The 21683-nt window shown below is 38.5% G+C and overlaps 1 protein-coding gene across 3 annotated transcripts in view; it reads right to left on the bottom strand.

Annotated features, from left to right (window-relative positions):
• CARMIL1 (capping protein regulator and myosin 1 linker 1) overlaps positions 1–21683 on the bottom strand; it is a 254930-nt gene that overhangs the window by 59810 nt on the left and 173437 nt on the right. For all 3 annotated transcript variants that reach the window (XM_026660601.2, XM_026660589.2, XM_026660596.2), the window contains exons 23-28: positions 18250–18343; positions 13640–13738; positions 11121–11249; positions 10690–10821; positions 5184–5359; positions 12–99 (exon numbers count right to left, since the gene is read on the bottom strand). In XM_026660601.2, the coding sequence (XP_026516386.1) occupies positions 12–99; positions 5184–5359; positions 10690–10821; positions 11121–11249; positions 13640–13738; positions 18250–18343 (718 nt within the window). The remainder of the gene's footprint in view (positions 1–11; positions 100–5183; positions 5360–10689; positions 10822–11120; positions 11250–13639; positions 13739–18249; positions 18344–21683) is intronic.

The following is a 21683-nucleotide window of genomic DNA, read 5'->3' as shown; positions in this document are numbered from 1 at the left end:
CAAACACTCACCAGTTTATGATGACAATGTGAAAGTGCATCCAGGATTTCATCCACAATTCGGTCAGATAGGAAAGAGGCCACAGTCAGCTTCACTTCACTGTGTGAACATTGAAAATGAGAACAGAGTAACTTTCAATTCACACAAGAGAACTCTGCCATCCCTTAGAGCACTAGTTTCTATGGTGTGAAGATTACCTGTGAGCCTGCTACTGTCTTTGAGAATGAAACACAAGAAGGTGCAAGTAGAAGGACTGAACCCTTCAGAAATAACTCACAGATCCTGCAATACACACAAGAACTTCTGGACCATTTTCAACCTGCTTCTAACATTTTTCTAATGGCAGAAACAAAAACATCTGGCTAAGGGACAACTTAATAAGAACCATATGGTCAGATTTGCTTAGGAACAATACATGCGTTGATGTTAGAGAAGACAAATCTGGTCTGGAGTGAATTCAGACAGTCTTACCTGTTTAAGGCTTGTTTTACCTAACTATTAATCTTGCCCTGTCTCCTTTTTGTACCCTTCTGTCAGCTAAATGGCAACTGTATTGTTTCTGCAACCTGCCATCACCATTCCTGGGCTGCAAATTGTTTGTGCTTTTGCTTTAAATAACTAGTTCCTGCCTTACAAATTTTGTTTCAGCCAGTCCCATGTATTTAGCATTCAACAAGAAGGTGTGGAACACAGACTCGCTGCTCGACGTAACACGACATCAGCACTGTGTACACTGGGCTTGCCCCTTCACTGCAACATGTATGAGTTACTATACTCTAGTTACCCCACTCAGGTGTGCTTAGCTCAAGTTAGAGCAGCCACGCTGCAAAAACACACTCAAGTCACACATGGTTTGTCTACCCTGCAGCTGGGAATGAGCCTCCCAGGCAGGTAGACAGACTTGAGCTGGCACGGCTCAAGCTACCGCACTAAACATAGTAGCGTGGACACTGTGGCTCAGATGGCAGCTCAGGCTCTCACACCCAACTGAACCCCTGGGACTGAGCTCAGGTGGCTAGGCTGAGTCTCCGTAGGAGCCACAGCGTTCACACTGCTAGTTTTAGCATGCTAGCTCAAGCCCCTCTAGTGAGCGTCTGTTCGCCCGGGCTGGGAGACTCACTCCCAGCTGCAGTGTAGATATACCCATAGAGTGACTTGATTAGCACAGTGATTGGATTAGCAGTTGAGCTAACCTGAGCTGCAGCTGCATCCCCAATCCATTACTAGCTTGTGTGTCAGCATCCTGTCAGCTTCAAACCACCCCAGCCCCCCAGCAATGGGCCAGCTAACAAGAATTTAAAACACCACTTCATTCGACTTAGAAATGTGTGTTTGTGGCTGGGAATTGGGTTGTGGGCTTGTTATACCTCAAGCTAAGACTGCAGTGAAGACAAGCCCACAGAAACCAACATTACATTAGATTTGTACTTGGTGTTGTGGTTTACCACTCTCTCTTCATGGAAATGAAACTGTTTTTTTCAGCTTTGACTGTCATCACACATCTTTAGATGGTGACCATTACGTCTACACACACAGAGAAATGTTTCACTATTTGTTTTGATGTTAGTAGCAGTAAGTATTCCCAGAGTGCAGAAGTCCCCAGAATTATACTAATTAATGGAGCCAAAACTTGAAACAAACTCTAGGTAACCAACCAACATGCTGTGGGCAAAACATGTAGATCGTCCCTTTTGTAGATATTAAATGGTTAACCCTTTGATGGCTTGAGTCAGAATTTCCCTAGGTTAAAGGTCTCACAAAATGCAGGATTTAAAATTGGCTGCAGCAAGGATTTATTCGATCTCTTACTCCCTTTATTTTCTTATTTTCAAGAAGAAATCTCACAGGGAGGAAGAAATACAAACTTTCTATTGTGATTAAATTTGTTTTCTGGCATGTCCTAGGTTCATTTTTACAATATAGTAATACCCTACTAAATAAAGAGATCGGATTACAATATTTACTGTATAATATTTCCTCTAACAAAAGCTCACTGTTGTAATGATTACAACTTGGTCTCTGATATATTAACATAGCAATGATTTGTAAAACTGTTAAACTTCCTAAATGAATAAATAGATTTAAAAAAAGTTTTCTGGTTGCTTTTGGTAGGTCTTGTTTACACTTAAAAATTGTATCACTTTAACTGTGCCAGCATAGTTAAAGAGTTAACACACATCCCACTCCCTTGTGAGGATGCAGTTTAACTCGTATAAAAATGCTTATTCTAATATTGCTTATTCTGGTTCGGCAAAACAAAATAAGTTATACCAGTATAAAGTGCCTTATAGCAGTATAGCTGCATCTACACTAGGGCTTTACTGGCATAATGATGTCAACTTAAAAAAAAAAATCACCTCCTACCTGCAACTGACATAGTTATATGAGTAAAACTTTTTAAGTGCAAGCTAGGCCTTAGCATAAACAAAGACAAAGACAAGTGTCCCAATAAAGAATTTGCTTGCTTTAGTAGATGGCTTGGCTTTTGGCTTTGTGATCTTTTCCTAATTGCATAAATCAGTATCAACCCACAAAACCGTTTAAGTTAACACACAAAGCTATGTTCCCTTTCTCTTTGTGTTCAATACGTACAAGCGATAATAGCAACAGATGGCAATGACATAATAATGGAACATAAATGTGCCTGGTATTTTCAAAGGAGCTTCTGGGAATGCGCCACCCAACTTCTATTATAATTCAATGAAGTTGGGTTCCGAGCTCCCATAAACTCCTTTTGAGAATCCAATCCAATAATAAGAGTTTCTGGTAAGAAAACAATGAGAGGAGAATTGGTCTGTATGTCTCCCGGCCCATTAGATGGGACTTCCTTGTATTATAGTGGTGCGTAGTGTTAATAATATAATGTAGAAGAACATATGGCTGATGTGCTTGAACCCCCCCACAGCTATTTACAACTTGTAACTCTAAAAAAGTCCTTTTATGGCCTTCATTAGTATAGAATCATAGAATATCAGGGTTGGAAGGGACCTCAGGAGGTCATCTAGTCCAACCCCCTGCTCAAAGCAGGACCAATCCCCCACTAAATCATCCCAGCCAGGGCTTTGTCAAGCCCGACCTTAAAAACCTCTAAGGAAGGAGATTCCACCACCTCCCTAGGTAACCCATTCCAGTGTTTCACCACCCTCCTAGTGAAAAAGTTTTTCCAAATATCCAACCTAAACCTCCCCTACTGCAACTTGAGACCATTAACTCCTTGTTCTGTCATCTGGTACCACTGAGAACAGTCTAGATCCATCCTCTTTGGAACCCCCTTTCAGGTAGTTGAAAGCAGCTATCAAATCCCCCCTCATTCTTCTCTTCCTCAGACTAAATAATCCCAGTTCCCTCAGACTCTACTCAAAAGTCATATGCTCCAGTCCCCTAATCATTTTTGTTGCCCTCCGCTGGACTCTTTCCAAGTTTTCCACATCCTTCTTGTAGTGTGGGGCCCAAAACTGGACACAGTACTCCAGATAAGGCCTCACCAATGCCGAATAAAGGGGAATGATCACGTCCCTTGATCTGCTGGCAATGCTCCTACTTATATAGCCCAAAATGCCATTAGCCTTCTTGGCAACCAGGGCACACAGTTGACTCATATCCAGCTTCTCATCCACTGTAACCCCTAGGTCCTTTTCTGCAGAACTGCTGCCTAGCCACTCGGTCCCTAGTCTGTAGCAGTGCATGGGATTCTTCCGTCCTAAGTGCAGGACTCTGCACTTGTCCTTTTTGAACCTCATCAGATTTCTTTTGGCCCAATCCTCTAATTTGTCTAGGTCCCTCTGTATCCTATCCCTACCCTCCAGTGTATCTACCACTCCTCCCAGTTTAGTGTCATCTGCAAACTTGCTGAGAATGCAATCCACACCATCCTCCAGATCATTAATGAAGATATTGAACAAAACCGGCCCCAGGACCGGCCCTTGGGGCACTCCGCTTGATACCAGCTGCCAACTAGACATGGACCAATTGATCACTATCCTAAAGTCAAGGAATCAGAAGGTGTAGCGAATTCAGCAATACCTATGTTTTCAGCTGCTCATATTTCATGACATTTCCTTGGGGGGCTGAAAATTTCCATGATTGGTCTCAAAGCAATGGTGATTTTTTTTTTTTTTTTTTTAATGTGAGGGAGGGAGGGAGGATCGGAAGAGAAAAGTTTCATTCATCTACTCTTGAACTTGACAAAAGTAATGGGAAAAAAAGCACACGCTTCCCATTTAAAAACAATCTAAATACACTTGTTTAGCCATGGGTATTGAAATTTTACTGCATTCTGAAAAGCTCACATACCTAAGTTTTAATGCTTTACAAATAAATGTATCTTTTCCCATTGCAAAGATACAACCATTACAATGCAAAATGACATGCTTTTGCTGTTAACCCTGCCTAGCAGAAAATTATCTCCATCGAAATGATAGCAACCATAAAGTTTTAAGTTTCCTACCTCCTGAACTTGACCATATAGTACATCTTGTATATGCTCTGGTGTACATTTAATAAAGAAGAATATAATAAAACTAACTTGGAATCTCATCTTTTGGAAATAATGAATTACAAGTAGTTTAAAGTACTATACCTGCCTCTGCATTCCCCTTCCAAATTTAGTGGCTAGAATATCCTATTTTCAAATTTTTAAATGTGTTTGTCTGATCCTTGTTGCTGTGCAAAACAACCCCCCACATAAAAGGGTTACAGTGACTTCTGACTAAATAGGGAGAACAACAAAACCGGTAACTCACAATGTGCCATCAAATGCCCAAAACAAATAAAGTGGTAAAGTGGACAGTAGTATTTGTTATCTTCCAATTTTCTTCAGTTATAGTAATCTTAGGCATCAGCAGTAACAACAGTAGGTAACATTTTTCAGACATATGATTTTTAAGTTGATTGTGTCCCTTAAAGCCACAGAAATAATAATGAAAATAGGCATACCAAATACTACATATGTGCTATATGATCCAATTAACTTTGTTGTAGAAACCTAAATATTTGCATTTTCTGGACCAAACCTATTGGCCTGTATGGTGACATACCAGTTTCTATATGTATTCTTATGCGGGAATGTTCAGAAAACATACTGATATACATATACACAAGCAATACAGAAATACAACTCAGTACATAGTCTTTAACTATCTTCAGAATATTTATGGACAGGTTTCACAGTGCTTTTAACATACCTAATTTTATTGAGGATATCAATTCCAGACTGCTCCAAGAGCACATTTTTAACAAAGGTACGTGGAATGGAAATCTTCTCGGTGCTGGCCTCAATCAGGTCTTGCCGAATGTGGGTCTTCTTTATCACATTCGGGCAAAGATTCTCAGCTGCGTCCACCATAGACTCAAGCAGCGCCTGTAGCACAAAGTGAGAGAAAACAATAAACAGTCCCTTAGAAAATCCACAGCATCGTGGATGGTTGCTTTAATTGAGGACGAGATCACAGCAAGTATTTTGGAATTAATCTATTAAATTAAAATTGAAAGCATTTACAGAACAAAACTGAGAGGAACAACTTGCCTGTTTTAATAACCAAACACACATTTTTTTTTAAATGTAAAAGTTACAAATAGAGAAAACTATATTTGGTTAATTACCAGAACAATACATCTGTTCCCATTGCGCACTCAGCATTACCTCTGCATTTTTAAGAAGCAAAAGAAAACTCTGTTGTAGAAGTCTAATAAACCCTCCAAAGGTCAGCTAATCTGTGCTCTGAATCACAATTTTCTTTCGCAGTCCAACCCTCCTTGTTTAAAAGGCGTCAAGAATCTCCTCAGATGGGGATGGCGAAAACTTTGAACATTTGTATGTCCCTGGAATTTCCTAGCCGCAGGAATTTCCTATTTCAGAAATAGGCAGAGGTACATTGCCTGAGAGGCATTCAGGAATCTACCGCAAGAATATCCTATACATATACACATATATATACACATATATACACACACTATATATATATATATATATATATATAGGCTGTCAAGCGATTAAAAAAATTAATCGCGATTAATTGCGCGACTAAAAATAATTTTATTTAAATAGTTATTTAAATATTTTTGGATGTTTTCTACATTTTAAAATATATTGATTTCAATTACAACACAGAATACAAATTGCACAGTGCTCACTTTATATTATTTTTATTACAAATATTTGCACAGAAAAAACAAAAGAAATAGTATTTTTCAATTCACCTAATACAAGTACTTTAGTGCAATCTCTTTATCATGAAAGTTGAATTTACAAATGTAGAATTATGTACAAAAATAAAACAATGTAAAACTTCAGAGCCTACAAGTCCACTCAGTCCCACTTCTTGTTCAGCCAGTTGCTCAGACAAACAAGTTTGTTTACATTTGCAGGAGATAATGTGGCCCACTTCTTATTTACAATGTCACCTGAAAGTGAGAACTGGCATTCGCATGGCACTTCTGTAGCCTGCATTGCAAGATATTTACGTGCCAGATGTGCTAAAGATTCATATGTCCCCTCATCTTCAACCACCCTTCCAGAGGGCCTGCATACATACTGATGACGCTTGTTTAAAAAAAAAATGCATTAATTAAATTTGTGACTGAACTCCTTGGGGAAGAATTGAAGGTTCTCACTTTCAGGTGACATTTAAATAAAAAGCAGGCAGCATTATGTCCCGCAAATGTAAACAAACTTGTTTGTCTGAGCGATTGGCTGAACAAGAAGTAGAACTGAGTGAACTTGTAGGCTCTGAAGTTTTACATTGTTTTATTTTTGAGTGCAGTTATGTAACAAAGAAAATCTACATTTGTAAATTACACTTTCACAATAAAGCGATTGTACAGTACTTGTATGAGGTGAACTAAAATACTATTTATTTATCATCTTTACAGTGCAAATATTTGTAATAAAAAATAATAATATAAAGTGAGCACTGTACACTTTGTATTCTGTGTTGTAATTGAAATCAATATATTTGAAAATGTAGAAAAACATCGAAAAATATTTAATACATTTCAATTGGTATTCTATTGTTTAACAGTGCGATTAAAAGTGTGAGTAATCACAATTAATATATATATTAGGGCTGTCTATTAATCACAGTTAACTCACGCAATTAACTCAAAAAAATTAATCGTAATTAAAAAAATTAAAACCTATGCCCAATTTTTTTACCCCCCGCGATAGCCCTCGCCCCCCCCCCTTTTTTTTTTTTAAAGAAAGAAGGGCTTTTGTGCTTCCCTGTTGGGAGTCTTCCTTCCACGTGGGCCTGAGAGCAAAGTCAGACGTGTGTGGACTGATCCCCACTGTTGCTAGTTCTCACAATTTTATCACAAGTCTCAATATGTTAGGTGTTTTTCTTAAAGCCCAGCTCCTGGAATCAAGTGATTACACATGAGAATCTCAACTTTCATTTACAAAAAAAAAAGTTTCTAGCCCTCAAGGTTACAGAGAAAAGCTAGAAAATGTGTACACTAAAATTTCCAAAGGGGACAAAAAGAAACTAAAATCTTATATACATGGGGGGGGGGGGCGTGTGTCAGTCATGATTTGTAAGCCAATCCCATCAATTTTGAGGCCTGACTCAAGACTTGTGAATGTGTGGGCCTGGCAATACCGTCACACTCCTCCAGACTCCCTCAATTTTTCCACATCCTTCCTAAAGTGTGGCGCCCAGACCTGGACACAGAACTCCAGCTGAGCCTCACCAGTGCCTAGTAGAGTGGAACAATTCCCTCCCATGGCTTACATACAACAATCCTGTTAATATACCCCAGAATCATATTACCCTTTTTTGAAGCTACATTGCACTGTTGACTCATATTCAATTTGTGGTCCACGATAACCCCCAGATCCTTTTTCAGCAGTACTACCACCTAGCCAGTTATTCCCCATTTTGTAGTTGATTTGATTTTCCTTCCTAAGTGAAGTACTTTGCACTTGTCTTTACTGAATTTCATCTGGTTTAATTCAGACCAATTCTCTAGTTTGTCAAGGTCACTTTGAATTGTAATCCGGTCCTCGAAAGTGCTTGCAACCCTTCCTAGTTTGATAACATCTGCAAATTTTAAAAGCATATACTTCACGCCATTATACAAATCATTAATGAAAATACTGAATTGTACCAGAGCCAGGACTGACTCTTGCGGGACCCTACTATATACGTCCTCCCAGTCTGACAGCGAACCATTGATAAACTACTCCTTTGGTTGTACGCGTACCTTATAATAATTTCATCTAGGCCCCATTTCCCTAGTTTGCTTATGAGAATGTCATGCGGGATGGCGTCAAAAGCCTTACTAAAATCAAGATAAGGTCTCTTCTGGCCTTAAAATCTATGAGTCACAGGTGTTTCTGAGGAGGTTTGGACGAAGCAGTCCCCATGGCCATATAAGAGTCTCTTCTCTTGCTTCAGGATCTCGTCTCCTGCCTGAAGTCTTCATTGGCTGAATAAAAGAACTGTTGGGTTCCTTGCATCAGCAGGTGACTTTGCCTGGCAGTGATACTCTGCAGGAACTTGCAAAGTATTTTCTAGGAGCTTAGCTGTGATTTCTACTTCCCTGGCTGACTCACTAACTTCAAATTGCTTATTTTTCTTCCACTCCTCCCTTCACCTCCCCTACCTTCTGTTTCAGGGAAAAATCCCATTTGTTCAAAGGTAGAGTGATCAGATAGCAACTGTGAAAAAACGGGACAAGGGGTGGGGGGTAATAGGCGCCTATATAAGAAAAAGTTCCAAAACCGGGACTGTTCCTATAAAAATGGGACATCTGGTCACCCTATTCAAAGGTTCTTTGGTGACCTTTTCCAGCTTCCACTGGCTACTTCCCGAAAAGGTGTGCTCTTGTTGCTATGGGAACTGAAGTAAAAACCAGAACTCCAAAATACTTCTGGCACAGTTTCTGTCCTGAGGACAATATTACCAATAAGGCTGATTTACATAAGCCTCCTATCTAGGTTCACAAACAAATGGTAAACGCCAAGAAAGTTCTTGAACCAGCAGAAACAATCCAAGAAAACAAAAAAATGATTATCCCCCTTCTCAAATTAAAGAAAAGAAAAAAAGAAAGTCTTCAGCCTGACCTGGAAGATTGACACCTAAATATATACAGAGGAACTTCATTTCATAGCTACCTATAAGGCACCTAGCAGACCCCTGGTGCTATACAAATAATAGAAATAATTGTAAAAGGATACGAAACTTGATCTAAAAATGTGACATTTGCTTTAAAGATGTGTAAGCGTAAATGCCTCAATCTTAAACCACAATACAACCAAGCAATGCTTCTGTAAATGAAATTCTAAATGTAGCTTTTCTTTGACAAGGCTGTTTAAAATGCACAGGACTTTCTTAAATGCATCAGTCCTGCACAGAGAACAGAACAGATTATGCATATTTCAATGACTAAGCCTGGAAACTCTATAGTCAAGAACCCTGTGGAGAGATTAGCTTCACCTCTACAAGCACTTATACAAAAAGAGATTTAAAATAAAAACTGATACACAGAATCCTCACCTTATTACACATAAAGGGGAGAGGGGAACAAAATAGTCTATAATCCGCAACATTTTCCTCCTCATTAACTTTTTTAATTTAGGAAAAGTAATTAGTAATGTGCTATTATTACTGTTCTTCATTACATTCCCACTGACTAAAGCATTTTATTTTTGTCTCAGAAGTCTAATCTGCATTTTCAGATTCTTTGATAAATTTAAACATAGTCAAACATAGCCTGGCTGCTTACTGGTGAACAGGAGTATGGTATGAATGGGTTAATCCCGCCCCCTCCCCAACAACATTCTTATACTTTTCAAATGTTCCTTCACAGAATTGCAAAAATCTTCCATCTTGCCCCTTTGCTGGACCTAATGCAGATCTCTTTTTTTAACATCTGAACTATGTGGGATGCACATCTCTTCCTCAGCTCCTTTAACTACATCACAGGACCTAGTGTATAGTTTCAAATGATTAAGCAGGTGGGAAGCTGTGACTGCAGATCGTTAGGGATTAATTCCCATTTGAAGAATTGTAGGTTTGGTAAGAACATTTAAAAGGATCCCCTTGAAAAGATGGACAGCAACTAACTAGTCGCTCCTGGAAGGAAGCCTTGTGGTAAAGACATGCAAGCCAAAAGACAAAAGTGAAATTGGTGGGACTGATTTACAGACCAAGTTTCTGCTGATAGATCTTCCCCAGCAGCGGAGTCTTCACAGCATATGCTGCTCACAACTTCCGCTCCATTGGGGGCACCCGGTCTGGCAAGTACATTCTATAAAGTTGCTAGGGACCTTCTAGGGTGCCTGGGAGATTCACTCATTCAGCATAACTCTCCTGCAGTCTCAGCTGCAACCTAAAAGTTGCCCTCCTCTGGCAAAACCACAAGACAGGGTGGAGGTGCCAATAACTGGCTTGATACAAGGTGGTGTATCCCTCCTCCTTTTCTTTCTGTGCCAAACATTTAAGTTAATTTTGTACTTCTTACTAAGAAAATTTTCTTAGTGATTAGCCACCCAGGCAATAAGCACATCATATTCCAAAACTAACATCAAGAATACAACTGAAGTTTGATGGGTTTTCTAGTTCTCATAACGTGCTTGAGATATAGTCTTTTGTTCACAATAGCAATGGAAAATCTTGATGCAATTGCACACCTCTGTTTAGTTATCATTTGTATATGCAAGGTATATTAGAAAAAAACATATATGCAGACCTTAAGTTGTTCATCCACAACCCTTGTGACTTCCCCAGCCATGGATTCCAGTGTCTCCTGTATCGGATTGGATAATGAGCCATTCACTCCTGCCCAAGAAGCTCCACCGAGATGGTACAGATTTGGTAATAGCTGTAGGGTAGATATTACAACTTTTAAAGTTAGCTTTCATCCAACTACCTTCAAACCTGAACAAACTGATGGAAATGACTACATTCATTTAAATATTAAAAGTTCATTTTTTAAACAATAACCAGTTCAGATAATCTGAAAAACACTCTCATGTGATACATTATTATAGGCCCTGGAAAAAGAGAGGGACTTTGTATGTACTTAAGTGCTTTGCTGAATCAGGGTTATAGTTCTTTTATGACGCTTTTTATACTAGCCTCCTCAGCGTAACCAACTATTAAATGCTCAGAAGGGCTTACTGTTTTGGAGTTCTTAGCATCCCGCATAAGCCTTTCTGCAGATTTCAGGTCTTCCTGTACCGCATCCACACCACAATTTCTTAAGGAGTTGAGATGATCTTGCACTTTAACACATATTCTGTCAATCATCTACTCAGAACAAAAGGAAAAATGAAGAGGAAACAGCAGATATAAAAATAGACAAGGGGTTAAATTGCAAAGAAATGATGCTGAACAAACAAAAAGTTAAATATCGGTCTTTGTTGGATTCAGCCTAGATTCCAAATCAAAATGAACATGGTGGGAATTGCTGTTGGGATGCAAAAGCTCTAGAAATGCATGATCGGAGTCTGTGTGTACACATATGTTCCTGGTTTAAAAAATTTACATATATTTCTTACTATAGTAAAAAAACAAACCACTGCCATATTCTTTATTAATTGTTTATTATTATTAATTTTGTTTTCCCCCACAGCTGTAAGTTATCTTTTTAGGGTTGGGGTGGGGTTGTTTTGTTTTTTGGCACGGCATAAAAACTTACTGACCGACCTTAAAACTGAATTGTTCCAAGAACTTGGACAGTAACAATAAGTTCCCCCCACAACCAATTCAAACAAAGCAATGATTTCTATTGTCTGAACAAAACATTACTGTGTAAGCATTGGGAATTTCTTTAGCAAACTAGAGATTTTCAGTCACAAAGAATACTCATTTGGGATCTATGGCTACCAAAGCAGAAAGCTGCACCAGATCTTTCACAATGCACTATATCAAGCTTTAAATATGTATTTGTATCACATGCTCAATACTTGTTTTCAATACAAAATATTCCAAGCACAGAGTGGAAAGGTAGTGTAGGTGTGCCTTTATGAGATGCGCAAGACAGACCAATATGCCTGGCAGGCACGAGCGACGACGTGTTCTGTTTAACAATCACTTGTGACTAAAGGAATTGGGGGTGGGGCTAGGAAGCACTTATAAAAGTACATGGGCAATACAGAGAGTTTAAGTGAATTCATTAAAATTGGCTATTCATCTAACATGTTGAAACCCCTACCAAGTACATGCATGATCTTGTAATATTTGCAGTTTGAAAAATGTTGAATCTACAACTAGTACAGCAGTGTGTCCGCAGCACCTTCCTTCTTCGCTGCTCTATAGTGCTTCTCCTCTTCAAAGGGCTTTACAAACAACTAAATAACTGTTAGACTGGGGGGAAGTTCCACTGCTTGGATAATTTAAAAACTGGACTGGACAATCAACAGAGAATATACTGGGGGAATAATCATGCAGTGACACAGGACAAACTAGATGATTTACTCCTGATCACATACCATAGAGAAGTAATTTATATATAGCATAAAAATAGTGAAAATGAACTTCCTAGAGGTTCTGTAGTTACACACATTTATATATATATATTGAAGAGTGTGTGTGCTTTTATTCCGGGGAAAAAAAGGGAAACGATTAACTTGTAAAAAGATCTAAACAATGTCACAGGAAATTATTTACATGAAAAAAGATGGTAATGGAATAGATGAATGACAACTAAAATAAAATAAAAAGGCATTGCCTTTGCAATTTTTAATACCAGTACATCCTTGTGCATCATTTTCTCTGTCAAGAGAGTGGAAAATTGTTTCAGGCTCTAATAATACAATGTTGTCACATCTGCTTTGTCACATAATGGAGGGAGAAGAAAAAACGTCAGAATCAAAAGTCAGAAAAAGATTGTAAAGAGAACGTAAGGAGAGGCAATCGTTTTACTGATTTCACTAAGGATTAGAACAAGTGCCCCCTCCACCCCCCTTTCCTCTAGGCTGCTCTGCTCTTCCATTTGCTTTGGAGTTTCACTGGAATACCAAGACCGTTTCAAAGTAAACACCATTTTGTCACATTCAGTTTCTGCCACCCTGCTCTGGTGGTGTATTGGGGATGTAAACAGCCTATCAGAAGCCAGGAAAGACTTGCGCGGGGGTAGGCACTGTGTTGGGCTGCCAAGGATCACCCTACAGCCCCTTTGCTGGCCCTTCTGCAAACTCTAGTGTAGGAGGTATGCCACGGTGGGAGGTGCCAGAATTATAGCACTTGCCACCAAAGCCACCCTAGCTTCTGTTGCACTAGAGCACCACTCATAACTTCCTAAGTTACACCTGGGCCTTTTTAGCCCATGTAGCAGCCCAGAACCTGGAGGGCACAAAGGGAGTTTAAAGTCACCCTTTTCCTCACTTCCCCTAGGCTGAACCTTCTGTGCTGCACCTCCTGGAGGCACAGCAGAGAACGCGACACTCACTCTCTCTCGCGCTCAATTTAGGTTTTTGCACAGCATGTGTCCGTGTAGTATGTAAGTGCTTCTGCAAAAACATGGTTTTTCTGCAGCGTCCATAATACAGAATTTGGCAGTGACAACCTTTTTGAAAACCAACCAGGCTGTAAAAGCCAAATGCTTCTTTCAGTTACGCTGGTGTAAATGGAACAATTTGGCCCTGAGGCAGCTGCTTAACACTGGAAGAGCTATCAGCAAAGCACAAGGCTCTCACCTGTTGTGTGGTGCTGGTGACGATGCCCTGCTGCAACCTGTATGCCTGCTCCTGTAGGTATTTTCTGGTCTCATGATTACGAAGCAAGTAGTTTTCTATCTAAAAGTAAAAGTCAGATTAGGATACTGCTTCTACTCTCCCCATCTTTCATTTTCAATAGTGTCAGTACGTTAAAAAAAAACAGGATAAGAGAAATAATTGCCTTTTAATACAATTTTGCTCATAGGACTTAAACTTTATTCCATAGGGCTCAGCACTGAACAGCATGTATGGAAACATTCTCTCACTTGCAAGGCTCAGGTTACAACTATGTAATGATTTCTGACTTATTTCTCTCTTTCAAGTGAACTTTTACTATCTAGGCACTGATTCAGAAAGGTAGTTAAGCATGTGAGTAGTCCCACTGACTTCAAATGGGATTGTTCACTAATTTGAAGTTAGGCATGTGCTTAAGTATGTTGCTGATTTGGGGGCCTTGAAGAGTTATAAAATTAAGAGCTATTAGGAGCAAATAAACAAATACACCTCTACCCCGATATAACGCGACCTGATATAACACGAATCCGGATATAACGCGGTAAAGCAGCGCTCCGGGGGGATGGGGCTGCACGCTCCGGTGGATCAAAGCAAGTTCGATATAACGCAGTTTCACCTAAAACGCAGTAAGATTTTTTGGCTCCCGAGGACAGAGTTATATCGGGGTAGAGGAGTAATAAAACACTTAACCCTTTATCCACCTCAATATATACCTAACATTTTTCCATGCGATATTTAAATATTCTATGTAGTCCTCTGCAACTAGGAAACAAAGTGACAGCATATTTTCATATCACACAGATAAACCTAAAAAAAGCCATTAGGAAAAGTGTGAACAAATAAACTTGCAGAAAAATAAAAAAAAAATACTGCTTATATAGGTACATCTTTTTATGACAGCACTTCTATGCTACCATAGCTAGGGCTCTCAGCTGTGCCATGATAAACTCCTGCTTTACAATATTGTATAAAAGTCATTGATTTCAAGTTACAAAATTTCTATCAAGCATCCTGATATATCCTATCTCCTAGAACTGGAAGGGACCTTAAAAGGTCATTGAGTCCAGCCCCCTGCCTTCACTAGCAGGACCAAGTACTAATTTTGCCCCAGATCCCTAAGTGGCCCCCTCAAGGATTGAACTCACAACCCTGGGTTTAGCAGGCCAATGCTCAAACCACTGAGCTATCCCTCCCCCCGATGCATGAACATTTTTTTGTTTAAAAAAACAAAGCAACAGATCATTGAAGTATCTATTTGGACCTTAATTATTGGTGCACTAAAATGTCCCTGTGATGGTGCACCCCATAATGCTTTATGGAAATATGCTTATAAATGTATATATGACATAACTGGAATATGTTTTATGCTAGATATACCATGTAACATATCTCTGCAAAGGTTATGATCTACTGGATATATTCATCCTATTTGTATGCATGTATCATTTTTGTACTCAAAGTTATGAATATTGGCTGTGGACTTGTTTGATTTTAAGTAGCCTTAGTAAGGCATTTGGTCAGCCCCTAAAGAAAGGAATTTGCAAGTTAAGTGCCCCATCAAGAAACACTTATGGATCTTGGAAGACTCCAATCCACATAAGAAGTCTACCTGAGGACATTCAAGGTAGCATGTGAACAATGGCTGCCACCTGTAAGTTCTGAGTCATGCCTGGACATGTGACTTGCCCACGTGACTCCAAAATTGTATCTTGTAGCTGGGATTCTACACAGGGGGAGGGAGGGGGACTACCCACAAGAGAAAGTCTATTTAAGCCCCTGGAAACCCTCAATTTTGTCTTCAGCTGGCTCAAGAGAAAGCCTCTCCACCCCCAAAGGATACCTGAAAGAAACTGGATCAAAGAACAGTAACCAAGGAGGGGTGAGTGATTGCTGGACCCAGACTAGGAGGAGGTTAGTCTGTAAAAGAAGCTTACTGGAACATCTCTGAGGGTGAGATGTCATCTGTAATCATTGTCTTACTGTATTAGGTTTAGACTTGCGTGTTTTATTTTATTTTGTTTGGTAATTTACAATTTGGTATTGTTCTGTCTATTACTTGAAACCACTTAAATCCTATTTTTTGTATTTAATAAAATCACTTTTTACTTATTAATTAACTCAGTATGTATTAATACCTGGGGGGGGAGAGGGGTATTAATACAGCTGTGCATATCTCTATCAGTGTTACAGAGGGTGAACCATTTATGAGTTTATCCTCTATAAGCTTTATACAGGGTAAAATGAATTTATTTGGGGGTTTGGACCCCATTGGGAGCTGGGCATCTGAGCATTGGAGACAGGAACACTTCTTAAGCTGTTTTCAGTTAAGCCTGCAGCTTTTAGGTGACGTGGTTCAGACCTGGGTCTGTGTTTGCAACAGGCAAGCGTGTCTGCCTCAAACAAGGCAAAGTTCTGGACTCCCAAGCTGGCAGGGAAAATGGGCTCAGAGGTAGTCTCAACACATCAGATGGCAGTCCCAAGGGGTTTCTGTGATCCAACCCGTGTCAGTCCCATTTTAGGTGTTTGCTTCACAACATCTATAAGTTGTAAAATTTGCCTTGGTGTTCTCTTTACCCATTTTGTCGATGAAGTCTTCTTGATATGGCCAATTATTCATTTTTACACATTTAATGTTTGAAAGTTGTCTAAAAGGGATGAACTATCATTTTTCTCTCTTTAAAACATTGTCTTTAACACCATGATGATCTATACTAGAAATTAGAAGCATACAAGATACTATACACATTTCTTTTACAACTACTCAATCTACTGTGAAAGGCTCAAACGACAACTTAAAGGATAATGGATATTTTAAAGTAGAGATGGGTCAATAACTAATTTTTCAATTCACTGTCAGTTCTGAAAAAAAAAGTTCATATTTGATGAAACAAAATTCCACTATGAATGACCACAAATAGGCATTGGGCCAGGGAAAAAAGAGCAAAATGACTCTAGCCTGGTGGTGGGAAACCCATGTTCAAGTCCCTGCTTCAACAACTAATTATTTATACAAAGTGAAATAGCTTCAACAGGAGATTGGAAGAGCCCCACTCAGTGACTTGGGAACTCTCCTGCAATGGTGGAGACTCAAGTTCAAATCCCTTCTCCACATAAGGCAGAAGTGGCAACTGAACCTGGATCTCCCGTATCTCAGGTGAGAGCTCTAATCACTGGGCTAAAACTTATAAATTGGCCACCACCACCACCTTTGTTTTGTGGATGGCATCTAAGTCCCCCCAAAAAACATTTGGGCCAAAACTATTCAGTGAATTCATGTCAAATTTGCAAATAATTTTGGATTCACCAAAACAGCATTTTTCAACAAATAAACTATTGACCTAAAAAATTTCACCCAGATCTACTTTAAAGATGACTGTACTTTTTTGTTTCTTCATGATGTATAAAAAAAATGCCTGAAAAGTTGTTTAATAACAAAAGAAATCAAACAAACTGAGGTCTTGTATACCCTGTGAACAAATGGTTAACTGAGAAAAGAAAATACTTTATATACAGTGCACAAGTAAGCCGTACAACTTATTGCCACAAGATAACATTGAGGCCAAGAGCTTCATTAGATCTTAAAAAGATCTCTCTTTCTCTTGATAAAAGGAATATTCACTGTTATAAAAATATTATAATCTGTCTAATGTAAGGCATATAAGCCCATAAGCTTCAGGTTTTAAAAAAGCAGAATTCAGACCTCCATGTACATCATAAAGGAAAAAAGCGGTATTTTTCCTTTTGAAGGTCACTTCACTGCAAGCTTTTTGGCTCATAAGGATCACATACTTATGTTACTTAATCACAGCTTTGAGAGTTTTTATGCTCCCACCCTTATTAAAAAGTTGCAGACCATGTTTTTTTCCTGATAGACAAGATGACTCCTTTAGAGCTTGCATGACTGACTGTGTTAAAACCCAGTTGGGAGTTCTATAATCCATGAGATTTGGACAGCTACAGACAATTTTTTGCCAACATAGTCCTTATCCAAAAGATCACTTCAGTTAAATTAATTTTTGATGATGATGGTGTGTGTGTGTGTTGTGTATATGTAACATGAACACATCAAGAAAATTGCTGATATCTACCCATTAAATGAAAAATGAGTTTACATTCCACAACAGCCTCTCTCAATCTTTTGTTTCTTGTACTGTGCTGAGCACTCTCCACGCTTCAACAGCAATAAAATGCACATAACCATCTAAATTCATAGAAACACGCACACACGCCAATTTCTAACCACATACGCATGCGCGCACACACACACACACACACACACACACACACACACACACACACACATTTACTGTTTAATCAGTATTTCCTTATTTTGTGGTTCTGTTATTAAGCCATTGCATTCTATGTCTCTCAGTTCAAATGAATCTTTTTGAAGACAGAGTCTTCCATGCAATTATGATTCTTGATTACCATAACCTGTCCACGTGTTCATATGTGTCCATGTAAATGAAATACTCAATGAATCTAGCACAGAATTCTTACTCAGCCAAGCATGAATTCACAACCACTTGAAGTTATTACTCATTTTTTCTGAGAGTGAATTGTATATGCAATACCTTTTGCAGCGCCTCTTCTGTTTTTTCAGGGTTTGTTTTAAGTGCTTGAGAAGCATCATTCATAGGTATTGGCATGAACCTTAAAGTATAATTCCTAAAACAAAACAAAAAAACAAATCTTTACTATAATGAGAGATGGTAATCTAATTACTACATATAATTATAAGGAGTAAAGTAGCAAATAGAGTCAGCTCCTAGTTTTTTTGCCAATAATTTAGTCCCTGATTTTGCAAACACTTGCACATGTCTGTAACTTTACTTTCACGAGTAGCCACACTAAAGTCAAGCACATGCATATTTGCAGGAATGGAACCTTACTCTTCTTTCTAGTTAGATATAGGGGGAGATTTTCAAAGACACAAAGGGCAGGTAGGTATCTAACTGCCTCTGAAAGTCAATGGGAGCTGGGCACTTAACTTCCTTTTATGCCTTTGAAAATTTTCCTCCTATATCTAATTAGAGATATAAAGAGATTTATACACTAGGGAAAGATATGGACTTTCAATGGGAGTTGGATGACTACGCTGCCGTTTATGTTTTTGAAAAAACTTTCCCCACAGGGGTCAGGTTACCTTTTTTCTACTTACAAGAAAGATCAGGAATTATCAGCTCCTATTGATTGGAGATAATCAGAAAGAAAGAGAGAATTCTACAAACAGCTTTGAAATTCACGATTACTATATATGTAGCTACTTGAGCTACAACTAAATTGCTGCATTTTTCTTTAATAGCAATTGCCAAAATATATCCAGCATCAACCACAACTCAGTAGTATTTTATTTCCTACATTTTATTGTCTTATCTTTCAAAAGAATTGTCCATACCACAAAAGCTTGTGTGTCTCCATGTGCTATAGAATAGTCAATAACTGGCCCTCCATCAGGATGAACTATTTTTAAATGTCAGAGATAACAGAGCTCAAGATGGATAGTTGCTATGGAAGCTCTCTATTGCCTGACAGGTGAAAGTACCTGGCAGGGGAAAAAATGGTCTTTTTTTAAAAAAACATGTGGATTTCGAGCAGCTGTTTGTCATTTAATATAGCATGTTCAGTGCAGTCTATAATTACTAGCTCATATGCTACAATCAATAAGCAAAGGCTTGAGCCCCCTGGACAAGAAAAAGATATGAAGCACAAGGAGACTCCATGGGCATAATCATGAAGCTAAAACTTTAGATGAACAGCATCCTATGAAAAATTCTATAATCCATTTATTTCCCGACACACAAAATTGTTCTGGAATGTTAATTTATTTTCATCTCTGAATTAATCTGTAGGGGAAAAATAGAATTTAAAGCCTGCATGAAACTTTGATCATCAGACCAACCAATATTTATCCTCACACACTACTTTTCTTTTCTTGGCTTCCTTTGAAGTCTCAAACATCCCTTCATGCTTGTTATTTTCCTTCTTAAAGCTCCATTTTTCTCTAATAACAAGAACAGATTTCCATAACTACTCATTAATCCAATAAAGTCCAGTTCCAGGTTTAAAACATGCGTTGCTTTGCTTATCCAGTGTATTATTACGCTCCCTACCAACAAAACATAAACAATTCTTTTAATATAGGTTTAAAGAGAAGCACTCAAAGGCCAGGAAATGCTGAAGTGAAGGATGCCCACAGAACCTTATCTCTGCCCCTTTGTATCACACGTTACAATAATCTTACATGATATCGTCATATGCTATGTTTTCTCCAGGACTCCTGCCCCATACTGCAATACTGCAGTAACAGTTTAACATCTTCACTGTTTACTCTGCTCTAACAGGAATAGGTTTATGGTTAGTTTACACTTCCAGTCTTGTGATCTGAACTTGATACCACAGGCAAGGGAAGAGTTCCAGCTCCCCAGGGTACGCACAGCACTTGCTTCTCATCCTGCAATATTAGGCTTGGAAGTTGAGATATTTCTATTATACGTTTTTATGGGAAGTCCTATAAAACTGAGTACCATACAGTTCTACAGAAATTTAGGCTCCGATTCAGCAAAGCACACAAGCCAGTGCTTAAGTTCTATTAAAGCCAATGGAATGCAAGTATGGGCCTTGTTGAATGGGGATAAACAACTACATTCTTAAGTGCTTTATTGAACCAGGGCCTTAATCGAATTCTATAGAAATTACTCAACATTTTATATAAAACTTAACAGACAATGGTATCCTTTCTGAATTTCTTTTGATTGAGCCTATAGAATTGCATAGCAGAAATATCATTTTCACAGGACTTTCACATAAAGGGGGAAAATATATGTAATTTTGATGTTTTAAAAATGCATGTGTTATATATTGCTTTCCTTCCATATCTCGTGCAATTAGACGCATGGTACTACAGAAGCATGACTTTGCCAGTGTAGGGATACAAAAATATAGTCTCAACAACATTTTTAAAAATATCTAATATTTTTACAATACATTCTGTTAAGGGTGGCATTTATCTTCTCTGAGAAAACTAGTAATGTCTCTTGTATTTCTGTGAAACATATGGAGTAAGATGTTCCCAATATGTCTTTGAGATGGATTTGTTTAAAGGCTAATTGTTTTCAGCAAACATTGACAGAAATCCCAGTCTTCAGAGTTTCAAGCTTCACTGTTCATGAGTTGGGTTGTGATACTGTCTGTGGTATTAAAACATTAGAGATGACAGATGATGACCTAAGCTTCCACGCTAAGTAAATGAGATGTAACCTCTATAAAAAGCAAGGGTACGCTATCTGCCCTGTTTATTTTTCCTGTCTAGTTCATTTCCTCTTGCTTTAAGATCCCGCTTCTGTTTATTTTCTTGAGCATATCTGAAGGGAAAAAGCACCTGATGTTAACCAGAAAATATTACATATTTTTCCTATCAGACTTCTCCTGTAAATGCATGTTGCTGCTCTATAAAGAAGAAAGGTCTGGCAAGCTGATAAATGGCCTTTCCAAGTTCTGTTAATTATTCACTAATATCGCTGGAATCACTCCAAAATTACTTTCTTAATTATAGACCATTCCTATGAATTTCCTCCATCAGTACAACTGATTCCATTTTGAAATGAAGCACAAACTGAAACAACTGAGGGAAATGAATGCATCCTATACCAATAACAGCAATCTGGTTGATGAACTCAACTGCAAGAGTTATGATTCTACAGAGGATTAAGATACTACCTCAAACAGCTGTACATTTTTGTCAGACATCCTGTCTGGAGACTAGTAATTGTCTAATAACTTCACCTTCAAAAGAAACTCTTTGTTCCCCTGTCTATATGAAACAACTCCAAATGCTGCTTAATTTAAAATCTGCATTTTTCCCTGAAAAACATAATAATCACATACAAAAAAGTGACAGAGATGGAAATAGATCAAAGTGATTCAGCCTGTCATTGCTAACAGATGCCACTGCATCAGTGATCTCAATGATCCCAAAATTACACACCTTCATAGGGATTATAATGAA

Source organism: Terrapene carolina, unplaced genomic scaffold (assembly GCF_002925995.2).
Source record: "Terrapene carolina triunguis isolate 2854851 unplaced genomic scaffold, T_m_triunguis-2.0 Scaffold58, whole genome shotgun sequence".
NCBI classification, from domain to species: Eukaryota; Metazoa; Chordata; order Testudines; family Emydidae; genus Terrapene; species Terrapene triunguis.
The sequence above is the reverse complement of the archived record's forward strand: the minus strand, read 5'-3'. Positions and strand labels throughout refer to the sequence as shown.